This window comes from Rhamphochromis longiceps, linkage group LG22 (genome assembly GCF_057381845.1).
Source record: "Rhamphochromis longiceps isolate RC_006_pf linkage group LG22, R_longiceps_female_GT1.1, whole genome shotgun sequence".
Classification (NCBI taxonomy): Eukaryota; Metazoa; Chordata; class Actinopteri; order Cichliformes; family Cichlidae; genus Rhamphochromis; species Rhamphochromis longiceps.
In genome coordinates, this window is record NC_140577.1 from 16297935 (window position 1) to 16314738 (window position 16804).

At 39.9% G+C, this 16804-nt stretch overlaps 2 protein-coding genes across 3 annotated transcripts; both read left to right on the plus strand.

Moving 5' to 3' along the window:
- The first annotated feature begins 35 nt into the window (after positions 1 to 35).
- On the plus strand, positions 36 to 8119 carry stk3 (serine/threonine kinase 3 (STE20 homolog, yeast)). Its single transcript, XM_085395745.1, has 11 exons — positions 36 to 213; positions 2570 to 2650; positions 2776 to 2904; positions 3344 to 3458; positions 3777 to 3941; positions 4086 to 4253; positions 4349 to 4486; positions 4815 to 4940; positions 5034 to 5235; positions 5339 to 5529; positions 5658 to 8119. Exons 1-11 carry the CDS (start codon positions 191 to 193, stop codon positions 5814 to 5816), a joined length of 1497 nt encoding a protein of 498 aa, XP_085251871.1. The 5' UTR covers positions 36 to 190; the 3' UTR covers positions 5817 to 8119.
- A 559-nt stretch (positions 8120 to 8678) lies between these two features.
- On the plus strand, positions 8679 to 11684 carry LOC146643797 (2-iminobutanoate/2-iminopropanoate deaminase-like). 2 transcript variants are annotated; one of them, XM_085396486.1, is made up of 6 exons: positions 8679 to 8838; positions 9576 to 9681; positions 9783 to 9837; positions 9925 to 9993; positions 10727 to 10782; positions 11285 to 11684. In XM_085396486.1, the coding sequence occupies exons 1-6, from the start codon at positions 8774 to 8776 to the stop codon at positions 11339 to 11341; spliced, it is 408 nt and encodes a 135-aa protein (XP_085252612.1). In that variant the 5' UTR covers positions 8679 to 8773; the 3' UTR covers positions 11342 to 11684. The 2 variants fall into 2 exon arrangements, with proteins under 2 accessions (XP_085252612.1, XP_085252613.1); XM_085396487.1 differs by lacking the exon at positions 8679 to 8838 and adding an exon at positions 8932 to 9064.
- The last annotated feature ends 5120 nt before the right edge of the window (positions 11685 to 16804 follow it).

The window sequence follows — 16804 nt, forward strand, 5'->3', positions numbered from 1 at the left end:
TGTACTCCGCTCCAGCAGGGGGCGCTGCGTTGAGGCCGTAACACCGTCATCTGACGATCCCTCAGCTGGCGCTGCTTTAGTTTTTGACAACAACGATTCAGTCGACAATGTTCTCGTCCTGACTGCTGGTCCCAAAAGTGCCACGAGTCCCTATTAGTGTGTTTTCTTTTTAGTTTTGAAGTCGTACATCATGGAGACGTCTGCGCCCAAAAGGTTTGTGTTAATTTGACTACGCTAAAAATGCTATTATTAACGAGCTAGCCGAACAGCTAACGCTCGGTGGATGTCGCCGAGCTAGCTGATGCTAAGCTAACTTATCGTTGCCAGTCTTCTCTCAAACTTTCAGTTCTGTTCACGAATGTACAGACCGTTCCTCACACAGAGGCGCTCTTTCCTGAGCCCTCAATTGAGTGTCTAATAGATTTGGCTAATGATGTGGTCGTTTTATGTTCCCAAGTCTCTGTAAGAGTGTTTTGTTCAGTGGTTAGATTTGCACTTGAAATATCATTCAATCGCATGAATGATCGCACTGAATCAGTCTCTAGCTTCCCGAGTGTCCTGCAAAAATTGAATTACTGTGTCTTTTTATGTCTAATATTGTTGCCTGTATTTGTAAACAGGCTTTAGTTATTAGGCTTTATGAAGGGGTTAGACATATATATATATATATATAGTAAAGACGTGATCTCTCTTTATGAGTCTGCGTTATTGTTATTGACTTTCTTGGACACGTAAAATGTCCTTGTAAAAGTTAAAGGTCCTCCATGTTTTGGCTTGCCTCTTTGCGTGATCTCTATTAAAAAAAAATACATTTTGAATGTCAGTAAAATTTTTTATCCAAATAAATAAAAGATATATAAAAGCCACTTTGCCAAATACTGATTGCAGCTTCTACTGCTTGCTCAGAGTGACTTGAAATCCTTTATAAGAGATATATGCTTGATAGATCACAGGCCATCATTTAGAACTGTTTAAATGTCGAACACGGTATTTTTTTGGCACGATTCCTGAAGACAAACCAGTATTACACGTTACTGATTACTTAGTTGGTTTCTGTTCTGTGGTGGTTCATGAGTTCACAGGCTCAAAAAAAGACAATGCAAGTTAATTTTACTGAATAGCTTTTTAACCACAAGGCGACAGATCTGAAGTCTTTGTATGATTGCTGTACTATTTTTAAATTATGAGATCACACATGTTCAGATGTGCAGATGAGAAATATTTATTTATTCCATTCCATGAGCAACCCTTTTGTTACAACACTATAAAGGATGAATAATAACAATAATAATAATAATAATAATAATAAAGTAATATTATTAAACATTTAGGTTGACAGAGTTTGGTAGGAAAGATTTCCTATTTAAGCTATGTGTGTGTAGTTAACATAATCAGAGATACTAACTAGCAATAAAAACATTTTATCTTAAATAACATGATTATAATAGAATAGTAAAAATTTTTAAATGAATGATAACAAAATCAAAAGAAATTAGAACTGCTTTGGAAATCATTGACAAAAATAAAATTAAGTGTGCGTAATATAAAGACAATACACATATAAAGTAAATAGTGCTTAAAAGTTTACTATAACATTCATAAATGTACAATGAAATTAAAGAATGAGTCTACAAAAATAAATATTTGAGCAAAATAAGTGATGATGATGATGATAATATTAATAATTATTATAATAAATATAATAATAGGTATTGAAATAGTTATAAAACACTATGTGAAATTCAGACTGAATAAGTTTTTTTTATTTTGGATTCAAGAAAAAACGGCAATGTTTTCAGCTCCTCTCACCTTCAGTAAAAAGCTTCTCTGAAAGACTTTGAGGACACCATACTTGAACGTTTCTGTTCTGCTTAGTGGAAATTAACAGGAACAGCAGGATGTGAGGGCCTTTCCAGCTTCATATAGTGCAAACTTTTCTAAGGGGTAGTATAGAAATACCCTTTTAAAGGAAAAACACACACAATCTGTTTGTTGTCTTAGTCAGAGCTCATGTAGGATCATTTTTAAATGACTGAATCATTGATTCATTGTGTTTGATTTATTCACTAGAGCCAGACTGAGGAACCTTATTGAAGCTTGCGTTGCTCAGGGGGAAACAACCTCCTTTAGTCTCGTATTGCACGTGATAATATTTTTGATCAAGTCAGAAAATAGTGAACAGTGTATGCTGGGTTGTGTTTTCACTTTCACAATAACTTTTTTTGTCGATCACTTTGAACTTAACTAATAATGACTTATTCCTGTTTGGCTGTGGTGCTGATTTTTTTTTTTTTTTATCTGTGAAGAAGTATTACCTCATATTCTGGTGTTTGAAAGCACCGATACACAAGCCTAAAAATATCTTTAAATGACAGCAAACAGAAATAATAACAGGTTGCAGTCTCAGTGTGTTTGACATTTATGTCCAGACTAAAAATCACCCACAGCCGTTCATTTATTTACAGATGCTGAAACGATGCCGTGTCTCCTGTTTTGTAATGTTTAGATTTGCCTTTTCCACTTATCATTGCTTTCACTTTTATATTGCTGTCTTATTCCCTTTTTACAGTAAGCTGAAAAAGCTGAGTGAAGATAGTTTGACGAAACAGCCAGAGGAAGTGTTTGATGTTCTCGAGAAACTCGGTGAAGGGTAAGAAGTCTTAACTTCCATTTTTACAGCTGACCATTGCATAATAAATCGTTTTTTAAGCGCTGTCAGTTGTAATAAAGTACTGCAGCCATACATGTGACTTTAAGCTTTGTGTGTGTTTTTAGTTCCTATGGCAGCGTGTTTAAAGCCATTCATAAGGAGTCCGGCCAGGTGGTGGCAATCAAGCAGGTGCCTGTGGAGTCAGATCTGCAGGAAATCATCAAAGAGATCTCCATCATGCAGCAGTGTGACAGGTGGGACAGCAGTATGTCTCATACCATACGCCCATTTTTGCCCTTGAAAGCAAGGTTTTTCCTCAATATAAAAAATGTGGCATCCAGTAAAGTGGTTTGAGAGAAAATCATTGTTTATTTGCAGACTCAGAATACATTTTTGCTTATCATCTGCCCTAAATAACAGGGAATTGCACAGTTGTTCTGTTTAATTAGATAAGAGCCTGTTAGTGTTAACTGTACGCAGATCAGTTGCACTTAGCCAGCCTTCTCTCAAAGGTCCATTCTGAGCCAGGAAAAGCCTCAAAAGACATTTTACAGAGATAATAAAGGAGGAAGTATGACATCATCATCATAGCCCATGTAGCTCTCTCGTGTCTGGATCCATGAGATTTTTTTTCTCACTTCTGCTCTATATCTTCTCCTTTGATAACCACTCCATGTTGCGTTTCCTCCCCAGCCCCTATGTGGTGAAATACTATGGCAGCTACTTCAAGAACACAGACCTGTGGATTGTGATGGAGTACTGCGGCGCTGGCTCTGTCTCTGACATCATCAGACTGCGCAACAAGACGGTGGGTGTCTACGCTGAGCCGCAGCGACGTGTGCAACTGCGCTAAAACTTTATTTAAAAGTGCCTTTGACCTGTTGTCAGTAACGACTACAATGGTGGCTTTAATTCACTAGTTTTTGTGTCAGGAAGAAAATATTTTTTGATAAAGTTTCAATTCAAAGTGCAGTATTTATTACGACTTAAAAGTGAAAAGATCTCCAGGTTGACCTTGTCTTTAACTGAACTCAGCGAACTAATGATTAAAAAAAAAAACTACAGACAAGTGCAGCAGTTAATGGTCTGTTTGTTCATGTTTGGTTTTTAATCTTCAATCTCTCAGCTGACAGAAGATGAAATTGCAACCATCCTTAAGTCGACGCTGAAGGGACTCGAGTATCTTCACTTCATGAGGAAGATCCATCGGGACATCAAAGCAGGAAACATCCTTCTTAACACAGAGGGACACGCCAAACTGGCAGACTTTGGAGTTGCTGGACAGCTGACGGTAAAATTGCAGCATATGTCAGTAGTGATAAGATGAAGTAATGTTTGCCAGCATGATACTGTTTGTAATTTGCTTCTGAGGAGTTCTCGCTTGGTCCTGTCATGCTCTAAAAGTCTGGGGGTAATATATATTCCCACTCTGTAGGACACCATGGCAAAGAGAAACACTGTGATCGGTACTCCATTCTGGATGGCACCCGAGGTAATTCAGGAGATCGGCTACAACTGTGTAGCTGACATCTGGTCCCTGGGCATCACATCCATAGAGATGGCAGAGGGTAAACCTCCTTATGCAGACATTCATCCAATGAGAGTGAGTGGAAACATTTGTTCTTGTTTTAAATGTGTTGTGAAAAACTTTTATCCTCTTTTTTAATCCACCCTAATCCTGTTATCGTGTTTCTGCAGGCAATCTTTATGATCCCGACCAACCCTCCTCCAACATTCAGGAAGCCGGAGCTCTGGTCAGACGAGTTTACAGACTTTGTCAAGAAGTGTTTAGTGAAGAACCCGGAGCAGAGAGCGACGGCCACACAGCTGCTACAGGTAAGAAGATGACCTCGCCACCACATACATGGATTACTACTATTATTATGTTATTTGAACAGGGAAGGACACTAAGTTGCTCTTAGTGTCCTTCCCTGTTCAAATAACTGATACAAGATGAAAGCAAACGTATAAAATAGAGAGCAAATAGTCTTCCCCAGATACCCTGGAGATTTGTAAATATGGAAAATTTAATGCCGCCTCAGGCACATAGAAACATCAGAGGGTGTAACACATGATGCTGGGTGGATATACTCGTATGGAAATACATTTGCATGTAAAATATAGTTCATATAACTTTTATCTTTTTGGTCTTGTGAATCTCCAGCATCCATTCATCAGCCAGGCCAAGCCAGTTACGATCCTGAGAGACCTGATAACTGAAGCCATGGAGATGAAAGCCAAGAGGCAGCAGGAGCAGCAGAGAGAGCTGGAAGAGGAGGATGACAACTCGGTGCGTGTGGTGATTTATTCACAGAAAGGTCTGGGGTGAAGAAACCTCAGATGTAATGCTGCATGTCTTAACTCTGTTCTTTATTCCATCCAGGAGGAAGAGACTGAGGTGGATTCTCACACTATGGTTAAGTCGGGCTCAGAGGGCGCCGGAACCATGCGCGCCACCAGCACTATGAGCGACGGGGCGCAGACAATGATTGAGCACGGCAGCACTATGCTTGAGTCAGACCTTGGCACTATGGTCATCAACAGTGACGATGAAGACGAGGAGGAAGACCAGGGATCGATGAGAAGTGAGCGGATATGATGTCTGCCTGAATGAGACTGTCTCCAAAATATTCTGTCCAGAAAGTTTATTTTGTTACCTTCGAGTTTAACCCATTTCCTCCTCCACAGGACATGCCACCCCCCAGCAGCCGATTCGTCCTTCCTTCATGGATTACTTCGACAAGCAGGACAACAAGGCGGCCCAGCAGCAGGAGAGCTACAACCACAACCAGGCACAGGAGCAGCAAGGCTACCATATCCAGTCCAAAAACGTCTTCCCTGACAACTGGAAGGTGCCTCAGGACGGAGACTTTGACTTTGTGAGTGTCATCCGTGACTCTGTTGTAGTGTTATTCATTGTGGAAATGTTTACAGCAGCAAAACAGAAGCAGCTCTGAGTGTTGTGACTCATTTTTTCCGTCTGTTTTTTGTCTGTGTTGCCTCTCAGTTGAAGAACCTGGACTTTGAGGAGCTGCAGTTACGCCTGACTGCCTTGGATCCCATGATGGAGCGGGAGATTGAGGAGCTCAGGCAGCGCTACACTGCCAAAAGGCAGCCCATCCTGGATGCAATGGATGCCAAGAAGAGACGACAACAGAACTTCTAAATGCCCCTTCTGACCCTGTCCTCCTCTAATCTGGATTTCCCTAAGCCACGGTAAACAACAAATTCTGTCCAGTGATTTCGGGGGAACCAAAACAATCTCATTGGATGCCCTCTGCTGTTCTGGCCGCCTGTTAGCTGACCTCTAAGTGAAGTAAGATGCTTCCTTTACTGGATGATGTCTGTTTGGTTCTGGGAATCCACACCCTTCCAAAAAAAGAAAAAGGAGAACCAAGCTGTGGCTGTAACACATCTGAGAGTCACACAAAGAATTTCCTCTTTAATCAGCAAAAAGCCTTTTCTTCAGCAGGAGCAGCGAGCGAGGTCAATGGCATTACCCCCACCCCCCACCTCCCCGAGACTTTTTACCTTCACTGTAAATAAAACATAGAGCCTAGTTTGGAAATACCTGCGACAAAAGCTGTGGAGGTTCATCCATGACCAAAGACAATCGAGGTGATGTTGATGATGAAGTTGCCTTAAAATATTTGAAACCTGATTTTTCAACATAAGCAATGTAGTAAAACGACCGAGTCTTTGGATGGTCACGTTTGTTTCCTCAGCTGGAGAAGAGTTGGACGAGAGACTATTGAAAGCTTAGAAAAATCCAGTGAATGTCAAAGAACAGATTGCGCATGTTTTCAGCTATTTTGTGGACCAGCTTCTCTTTAGTCTGCATTATCTTTTATTTAAATTAGGTGTTTTTCAGGTATGACGTTCTGGGTTTCCTTATACACCCAGTGCACAGTCTATAGTGGCAGATCTGAAGCATCTTTTAGTGCCTCGTAAACACACACGACACTCCCTCACTGCTCTTCATCCTCAACACCCTGAAACGTTAAACAAACGTAATTTCCAAATAGGGGGAAAAGGTGAAAGTCATTCCTAAACACTGCACAGCATTCTTTAAATGTTTACGTTTAGATAACTTTGATTTCTTTTGATTGTTCCACTTTGACTGATTGACTTGAGGCAGCATTAAGAGAGCTGAGTGACGAGGCCAGACCCTGAATTATTGCATAAATGGTTTAATTGCTGTTTTCCAATTTAGGAAAAACACATCAGGTTGAGAAAAAAAGACTCGAAAGACGTAACGGTTGTACTTAAAACCAGAGCCGCTACATCAGCCACACACGTGATTTCTACTTGTTCTTTTTATTTTTAGATGATAATTTTTCCTCCATTGGTTCAAGTTTTCTTTTTCTTTTTTTTCTTTTTTTTACCCTGCAGCTTTTTTCAGCTATCAGTGAGAGTGCTTTCTGTTTCCTGATATTTGAAGGGGAGAAAAAGACAAAAAATGTGCTTTGTGGGTTTTGGGACACAAGCTTTGGCTTCTTTTATGTGAACATGAAGGCTTTTTCCCCTGTATTTTTAATAAGTGAGGAATGTTTTCCTTTCTTATCATAAATGAAGTCAGCTGTAAAATTTCCCACACGCTGCATATGCTTGTTGGACCACTTTAATAACCAAATTCAAAGGAATTTAATCAAAAAATGAAAAGAAGGAAAGAATTTGTAGGTTTTTACTCCCAAAAATCATTAAGCTTGTTGAATGGTTACTACATTTTTTGTTTTTGTCTATGTATCTGGCTTCTGGCTCTAATTCAGCTCTTCTGCTAAAGTATGTGTTACTTTTTAAGCGCTAATAATGACCCTGTGAATGAATGAATTCATCCTGTCTTAATGTTAAAAACGTGCAGTGAATCTGCTGGTTGCTGTTACATATGAATGTGTTTTGTAGGTGAAGCAGATGGAAACCCTTCATGAATTAAGCCTGCAGTTCACACAAGCATTCACTTTATTTATTAACCGCTCTGCTTTCTTTTCTTTTCGTGACACTGGTTTAAATATTGTGGCTGATTTGGCTGTTAATATTTTGGCCCTTGGTCATGTAAATGTGGTTGGACTATGCATGTTTATACTTAATTTTGCTCTGTAGTAGAATGCTGTTGTATAAGGAAAGAGTAATGTTTAAGAAGAAAATGTGGGCTTCCTTTAATTTTGCTTTAATTAAAAACTATTGAACACTGAAAAGTCCAATAGTTTGTTTTGGGGTTTTTTATGATTTTGTTTTGTTTCTTTAGAACTGGCTGTAATATGTACAGTTACCTAAAGCCACCTTTTGCTATATCATTATGATTTTTGTCTTCATTTACTTCACTTATTCGGTTTATGTAAAGATTGAAGGGTGTAGAGTGGAATGTAAGCATTTAATTTATTATGTTCTGTTTGTAATACTTTAATAAAGTTTCAAAAATGTTGAAAAAGTAATAAAAGTCACTTATAGTTAACCAGAGCTGGCTTTGGTCTAATCTTTAGATGTGGATGGATTAATACCAACATGACATGATTAGATACTCTGATTTCATTATGTAGACTTGTGTTACTTTTTTTGGAATTGAAAAAAAAAAAATACAACAAACACACACTATGAAAAGTGCATGAAAGTTTTTGTGTTGACTGTCACATCTGCTTTATTCTTAGCCTCTAGCACAGAGAGACAGGTACATTTACATTCCTGGATGCCAAAAAATATGAAAAAAATTCCCATGAAAAGCTGAATAGTATGTTTTGTGTTAACTAATGTGGAAAATAAAAATCGCTGTGATTTAGTGGTGAATTAAATCTGATTAATTAAATCATGACCCACTGGCTCTCGTTATCGACCCTGTATTTACTTGGTTTCGGATCGATATCAAAACTTCGGGCAGTACCGCTGATCTTTGCCTTCATAAAGGCAGCTTTGACGCCCTTCACCGTAACTCTTCTGCCAAGGGCGCATTTCATTTTATATTTAACGCCTTTTTATAGCTATAAGCGCGCCTGCTGCTCCTCTATTCAGTGCGGTACGGCAGACTTTACGGAAACAGTGTTCCTTCTTTTTCTGCAGCTTTTCTTGCACAGTTGCATTAATCACAGCTCTTCGGAAAGGTTGGCAGCAAGTTGAAGAAATCTGGGAAGCATGTCTGCGCTCAACAGAAGGATCGTTAACACTGCGTCGGCCCCGGCTGCCATCGGCCCATACAGGTGAGACGTGGGAGCACAAGGACAGTCCGATGTTTGATCAGGGCCTGGTCTTACAGTTCAGTGAACTCACAGAGAGAACCAAAGTTAAAAGTTTCTCAGTGGGGCAAAGGGGCCCCAGCATAGCAGGAAACCGAGTAAGGTCGACAAGCAGCTGGCTTATAATGGCTTCAATTCGTCGCCAAATCATCTACACACCAAAAGCTCCTGTGAGGCAGGGAATATACAGGTAAGGTGTCCCGAAGAAAGTGCTGGGACTTGTTCTAAATCCATCATAACTCGATCGAAGTTCACGTGGTTTATCATTTATTTGGTGGATGTCACTCCTGTCAACCAGCAACAGGAAACTGAGGCTCTAGTTTACACAGGCTCACCAAACCGGACAGAAGATTGGAAAAATGTATCCTGGTCTTGATTTATGCTTTAACATTCGATCAAAATTCGGCAAAAGGGAAGGGGGAAAAGAGGGGAGGGGAAGGGAAAAGGGGAAAAAAGAAAAAAAAACTATGTCAATGTAAATGAGATATATACTTTGTTGCCTGATTTGAATAAAGAAAGAAAAAAAAATTCGGCAAAAACAACATGAAAGTGTGGAAAGTGGAAGTGCCTTGTATCGGTGATTCAGCCTGGTGGTGCAATGGTGTGAGGAAATATTTTCTTGGAACTGTTGGCCTTTTGTTTCACTTTCTCCTGCTGAAACATCATCCTGAGAAAGAAACGTGTGTGTGTGTCGTCCTCAGCCAGGCGGTGATCGTGGACAGAACCATGTACATCTCCGGTCAGCTGGGGATGGACGTCGCCTCCGGGAAGCTGGTAGATGGAGGAGTGCAGGCTCAGGCCAAACAGGTGAAACTCACTTCTGCCAGTGTTTAGATCAGCTACAGCAGAAGTTGCATCCACAACAGATTCCTAAAATACGAACAAATCTTTCCCATCGTGTCCTTCAGGCACTCATCAATATTGGGGAGATCCTTAAAGCTGCCGGCTGCGACTACAGCAATGGTGAGAAACTGAGCTTCTCCTCGTATGTTTCACATGTTCTGAAATTTAAACACGAGCTTTCAGAGCACATAAACCCTTTCATTTCAGTGGTGAAGACTACTGTGTTACTCGCAGATATAAATGACTTCAACAACGTCAATGAGGTCTACAAGACATGTAAGCCAGCACTATATTGTTCCTTTCATTTTGACCACACTAGCAGGGAAAATGACAGTGTGACAAGTTTAGGAGTCACCTGACCGATGCGCTCACTTAGCTTTTTCTCTGCTGCTCGACAGCAGCCTTCTACTCACATCCTCCTCGCTGATCATAACAGTCAGGTGTAATGGAAGCTCCAGCACCCAGAGAGTTGTAAATAGACACCACAGTGCAGGCACACAACTGTAACCCAACCTTTCCCAGCAGGCAGTGCTGCACTAGGCATTTACTCCCATCTTTCTCCCTCGCACTGCCACCGAAACCACAGGCAGGTTACTTTCCCTGACCGTGGTGAAAGGAAGGAAGGAAGATGTTTCATTAAAACTCTGTTTTGATCCTTTAAACTCAGCCTTTACTGGTTTATAAAAATTGGTTTAAAACTTAAGTTAAGGCAAAAATGTGCCTTTCCAGGTTGTCTGTGTGTGTTACCATCCTCAGCCGCTGCTATACACCAGACAAAGGAACTTTCTACCCAGCAGCTGCAAAGCACCTGTGCTTGTTGTTTTATTGCTTATCTATAATACATGGGTAAATAATCTAACCACTCATAAATAAAGCCTTTCATATTATTAGAAGCTGAAATGAACCATTCAAATTGAGATTCATAGTTGGGTTCACTGATGGAAGTGAATAACTTCACCGTGGTTCTGCAAATGCATGCAAATCTAATGAAAATGTTTTCCCTCCCCAGTTTTCAGCAGTAACTTTCCTGCCAGAGCTGCCTACCAAGTCGCTGCTCTCCCCAGAGTGAGTGTTAACCACAGCTTTACACACCTTTAGCATTGTATTACATTATGACACACCCACTTTAAAGTCACTGCTACTGTGCACATATGGATGATGTCATGAATTTCATTTTTATGCTGATTGGAAACAGAAAGGTTGAAAAAGGAGGGATTTGCATTTTATTTTAAACCACAAATTAAACTATTAATCCTGTTTTCCGGACTTAATTTGCTTACACTGTCACACAGCGGAGACTCTGCTGATATTTGGACAAATGAGTAAATGTAGTGTAAATGCTGCTTTTGGCCAAATTCAAGTTATTGCTGCTAAAGTTGGATCTACAAGCTACAGAATTATGGGGATCACTTGGTTTTTCATGGGACTGCAGAGATGTGTATAAAAGCTTTTTGCAGGGGTTTTTTGAATGACTGTGTGCGTGTGTTCATTTTTGGACACTATTATAATTTAATATTTCGCCTCTGCAGTCATTTCTTCAACCTGCGTCTCCTCCTTTTCTCCTCAGGGTGGGCTGGTGGAAATTGAGGCGATCGCTGTTCTCGGTCCTCTCTCCGACTCCTGACTACCCGGCTGCATTACTAACAAGCTGTAGCGCCACCAATTATTATCATTATAGATTCACTGTGGAAGCTTGATTGTATTTCCAGAGAACACCTGAAGAGCCACGAATTTCACCAAAGTCTTTTTCAGTCTTTCAAGATTTAAATTCAGAGCAACATTGAGTTGTTAACACTTCACAGCCTGCTCGTTAAACAGACAGTAGGGATCCAGTAGGAGTGGACACAACATCAAGCCTCTTGGCTTCTGGTTTGATAACTTCACTCATTTAAAAAAAGAAAAATGCTGTAACACATCAGTGTGACATGTTTGCTTTCATCCTGCATCAAATTAAAACACAGAGAATATGTGTACTAGGTTTTTTTAAGGTGATCTTTTTATTTTTCAACAGTTTATTACTAATTACGGATTTTGGGGAATACTAAAAATCATGACACATCAGGAAAAAAAATCTTATAAAGGACGTGAAGCGATGTCACTGATGTTGTCACTGCTGATGTGACGCTATACCTTGTTTATGGTAGTACCTGAACTGCCATAAAGTTATGTTAACGCTGTGCTTTAGATTACAGCCAGGAGTGTGGCAGAGGAGGAATTTTGCACTTTCATATAAAATCCACTTTTGGACTAAGTAGATCAGTTAATGGCTGGACTATGGAGGAGAAGTTTTTGCAGAAGTTCCTGTAATAACCTACCAGGAATCTGCACAGTTCAAGTCCTTTATTTAGGTGTGGGATATTCATTAATCGCCACCACTTTGGTGCTAAGGGGCCGCACCTGACCACGTCCCACTTCCCTGCTCAAGTATGTTACAGTGGCCTTGGCAAATTCACACTTTGTCAGGTTGAGTGTCAGAGCTTATTAATCTTGAAATCTGCATGACACACTGGCAGACAGAAAAGACCATTCGGTGAAAATATCAATTCTGGGGATCTGGAACATGGAAAGTAGAATATCTAAACAACATTATTGGTGTGTTTTGCCTCAGTGTTATTGATATTTATATGCTTCTATTTTAAAAACTGTAAACTCTCACTGTGGATGTAAGAGCCAAATTGTGGATATTTTGCATCCACTTTATTGTGTAATATTTTAATTGATTGTATTTGATGGCTTAGGCCCCAGGAAGACTAGCAACCACTGTTGTGGAAGCTAATGGAGTTCCTTATAAATAAGCAGACAAATAAACACTATTCTAATCTTATATTACATTCTTAGCAAATTTACAGCAAATGAAACAAAGCACAAAGTCACAGTTGTTTTTTTTTTTATTTTATTTTTTTATTTTAATTTGTGGTTTGACGCTGTTTCTTAACGTAAAATGTCCTGTTGTAATTGGACATTTTGAGATAAGAAACAGCGCCAAGCCCCAACAACACTTCCCTCATGGTGCTTTATATTGTCAGGTGAAGACCCTACAAGAATGCACAAAAACTAACCCCCTAGAGCAAGCACATTGGCGACAGTGGGAAGGAAAAACTCACTTTTAAAAGAGAGAAACCTCCGGCAGAACCAGGCTCTGAGATGGGGGTGGCCATCTGCCTCGGCCAGTTAGTGATGAGGGAAGGAAGTTGGGGTTTTAAAATGTAATTTAGGTTGCTGAATTAAAAGAATATTTGATGCCAGTTTAAGAGTTTTGTAACATAATCACGTGCACGTTTCAGTTCAATTTTAACGTGCACATGAGAAAACCCTCAAGATGACATTTTGGCTCCTCAGCTTGGCATGTTTTTTGAATATGCTGACGACCGCTTCGTCAACCACTGGGTTGCTTGACCTCATTAACAGTATTGGAGAAGGCCACTTTTCACGGAGATCATTGGCTACTTTCAGGCCGAGTTGTTCAATGTTTTCCATGGACATTTTGTAGCTTTTGGACAAAATTTTGTTCCAGATCTTGTGGGAAAGCCTCTGTACAATAAACTCTGATGTTCCTGCATTCCATGTAGCTGCCTCATTTTCTCCCTTCATAGCGTGCATTACCAGATCTTTGGTGACATTTTTCACAGCCTCCTGGTACTCTTCCCTGTTTTTAGAGACACTAAGTACTCTTGTTGGTAATGCCAACAGGTGTTTGGTGAAGGTTGGGACAGTAATACTATCAAGCTGTTCCCTCAGATTAAAAATCAGATATTTTTCCTTGCAGTTGTGTGTTTTGCAAAGATCCTTGAGAATGGCCTTGTCTATGTTTTTCAGACATTTGGGGGATAGATCCAAATGTTTCAGCTCAATTTCAGGCCAAATTTTTTCAATCAGGCGATCGCTGATGCAGTCAGCAGTGAGGCGCTCTGTGAAGAGCTTGTATTTAGTGGAGACTTGTTCTATGGCCTGTGAAACCACCAACTCAATCACTTTGTTGACACACAACTTTTCCCCACTCAGACAATCAGATGAGGACGACTGTGGGGTTGCCGTCTCCTGTGTTTCAGTCTGAGACTCTACTAATTCTATTCTCTGCGTGTCCAGTTTTGTCTGCATTTCTGGTATGTTTGTCTCTGCCTGACTTTCTTTAATCTCGCTGGAGTCCTCACTCTGTGGCTGCAGAGCCTTCTTGTCCTCCTCCAGTTCTTTCTGTTCTTTCTCTGCATCCTGACATTTTGTGATGGCCTCTTTGACTTCTTCTTTTGTGTCATTCACCACTTTCTGTTCTTCCAGGAGTTTCTTAATTTGTTCCTCCAGGACTTTTTTCTCCTGCTCCAGATTCTCTCTCAGTGTTTGTTCTTTCCACAGAGCATTCCACATAGTTTCTTTCAGATATCTTTCATGTTTCTGGAGCTGCGTGAACTTGGCAGACAGAGTGTCCTTCTCCTGTTGCAGCATCAGGATTTCGTTGTCCCTCTGCTGAAGCTGCTCTTTCAGACGGTTCATCTCAAGGTCAAGGTTGCTGACCTTTTCCTGATCTGAACACGTCTGTTCCTCTTTTTCTTTGGTGGCGCTGCTCACCTGCGGTTTGCGCGACACTGATTCGTCAGTGACTCCTGCAGCTTGGTTCTCATACAGCTCCAGCTTGGTGCGCATGTTTGAAATTTGAGTCATCATCTGTTTGATTTGCTGTCTGGCTCTACTTTCACCCTCTTTTAAAAGTTTGTTTTCAGTCAGAGAGTTTTGCAAGGCTTTCCTAACCTGCATGAGGTTGTCGAGTGCACTCTTTGGCAGAGTGAAGACAAATTCTGGTTTTCCTTCCTGATTGCTCATTTTTGATATTTAACTTTGAAACAAATTTAGCGTGTTACACTAAATAAGATATTCAAATGTGAATTCGATATTCAGATGTCAATCAGGGTTTGAAGTTGGCTGTAGCAGAACAAAAGTTCGTCTAGTGAATCGCTCGTGACTGTAAGTAAGAAACGTGCTTGACCAGTGTGCTGTTTCACCCCTATTTATAGAATTTTGGTGACTGTGATGTCATGGCCTGATTCTCTTTGCTTTGATGTTTGAAAATAGGTCCCGCCCATTGAAAATAGGTCCCGCCCACAGGCTCTCAGAATTTTTCAGTTAAATTCATACATTAATTTGAAATATGTTTTTGGTTTTTTTTTTTAATTTTAATTCATCCCTCTTCTAAATTTAACCTAAGCCCATTTTCAGAGCGCTGCGTGTTCATCACAGCCATAAATATGTTAGAAATGAAGAGATTTCACTGTGTTCAAGTACCAGATTTAGTGCTAATTTTATTCAGTCATCCAGTGTTTGTTTAGCTTGTTCAAATGTTTCAGGTGCTGTAGAACATCTGATTAGTATTGTTCATTAATGCTTGTTTCCTATTCCTGTTCAAAGTAATACTCTGCGCACGCAGCCAGTGAGAAAACGTCTAACGCTAGACCCGCCCCCGGGAGTCAAGCTGCTTGCATCTAATGTCTCTCAGTTACATAGTAAACAAAGCTTGCAAGGAATCACGAATCCAGCATCATTACTAAACATCTAACAGGTGCCAAAAAAAAGAGCAACATTGAGTTGTTAACACTTCACAGCCTGCTCGTTAAACAGACAGTAGGGATCCAGTAGGAGTGGACACAACATCAAGCCTCTTGGCTTCTGGTTTGATAACTTCACTCATTTAAAAAAAGAAAAATGCTGTAACACATCAGTGTGACATGTTTGCTTTCATCCTGCATCAAATTAAAACACAGAGAATATGTGTACTAGGTTTTTTTAAGGTGATCTTTTTATTTTTCAACAGCTTATTACTAATTACGGATTTTGGGGAATACTAAAAATCATGACACATCAGGAAAAAAAATCTTATAAAGGACGTGAAGCGATGTCACTGATGTTGTCACTGCTGATGTGACGCTATACCTTGTTTATGGTAGTACCTGAACTGCCATAAAGTTATGTTAACGCTGTGCTTTAGATTACAGCCAGGAGTGTGGCAGAGGAGGAATTTTGCACTTTCATATAAAATCCACTTTTGGACTAAGTAGATCAGTTAATGGCTGGACTATGGAGGAGAAGTTTTTGCAGAAGTTCCTGTAATAACCTACCAGGAATCTGCACAGTTCAAGTCCTTTATTTAGGTGTGGGATATTCATTAATCGCCACCACTTTGGCGCTAAGGGGCCGCACCTGACCACGTCCCACTTCCCTGCTCAAGTATGTTACAGTGGCCTTGGCAAATTCACACTTTGTCAGGTTGAGTGTCAGCGCTTATTAATCTTGAAATCTGCATGACACACTGGCAGACAGAAAAGACCATTCGGTGAAAATATCAATTCTGGGGATCTGGAACATGGAAAGTAGAATATCTAAACAACATTATTGGTGTGTTTTGCCTCAGTGTTATTGATATTTATATGCTTCTATTTTAAAAACTGTAAACTCTCACTGTGGATGTAAGAGCCAAATTGTGGATATTTTGCATCCACTTTATTGTGTAATATTTTAATTGATTGTATTTGATGGCTTAGGCCCCAGGAAGACTAGCAACCACTGTTGTGGAAGCTAATGGAGTTCCTTATAAATAAGCAGACAGATAAACACTATTCTAATCTTATATTACATTTTTTTAATAGACGGTAAGCATTATACATATTTTATTTGGATTTCATACATGAATTTATCTTTTGGCTTCCTGTTTTTTTTGCTAGTGCTAGGCTACTGGACGACACCATTAGCTAACCGGTGTTCTCTATACAGAGAATTGAATGCCAGTGTACAGCCCCTATCAAACGTTTAAGATCACTTGGCAAACCAATATATATTTAACATGGTTTTATCTTAACAAGATTCCAAGTAGAGCTTCAACATGCAACAAGAAGCAATGGGATTGAGATAAAGCTTTTTTTGAGCATACAATTTATTGAAAACAACGCTTAAACTGAAACAGACTATATTATGAAAGAACAGGTAACTATGGCTTCTCTTAAAAACGTGGTCAAGCAAAATTCCAGTAGCTCCCCTGATCATTTTACCAACACAAAGAAGGAGAAAATGATCTAAATATCTTAGCCCAGCACAAATTTAGCTC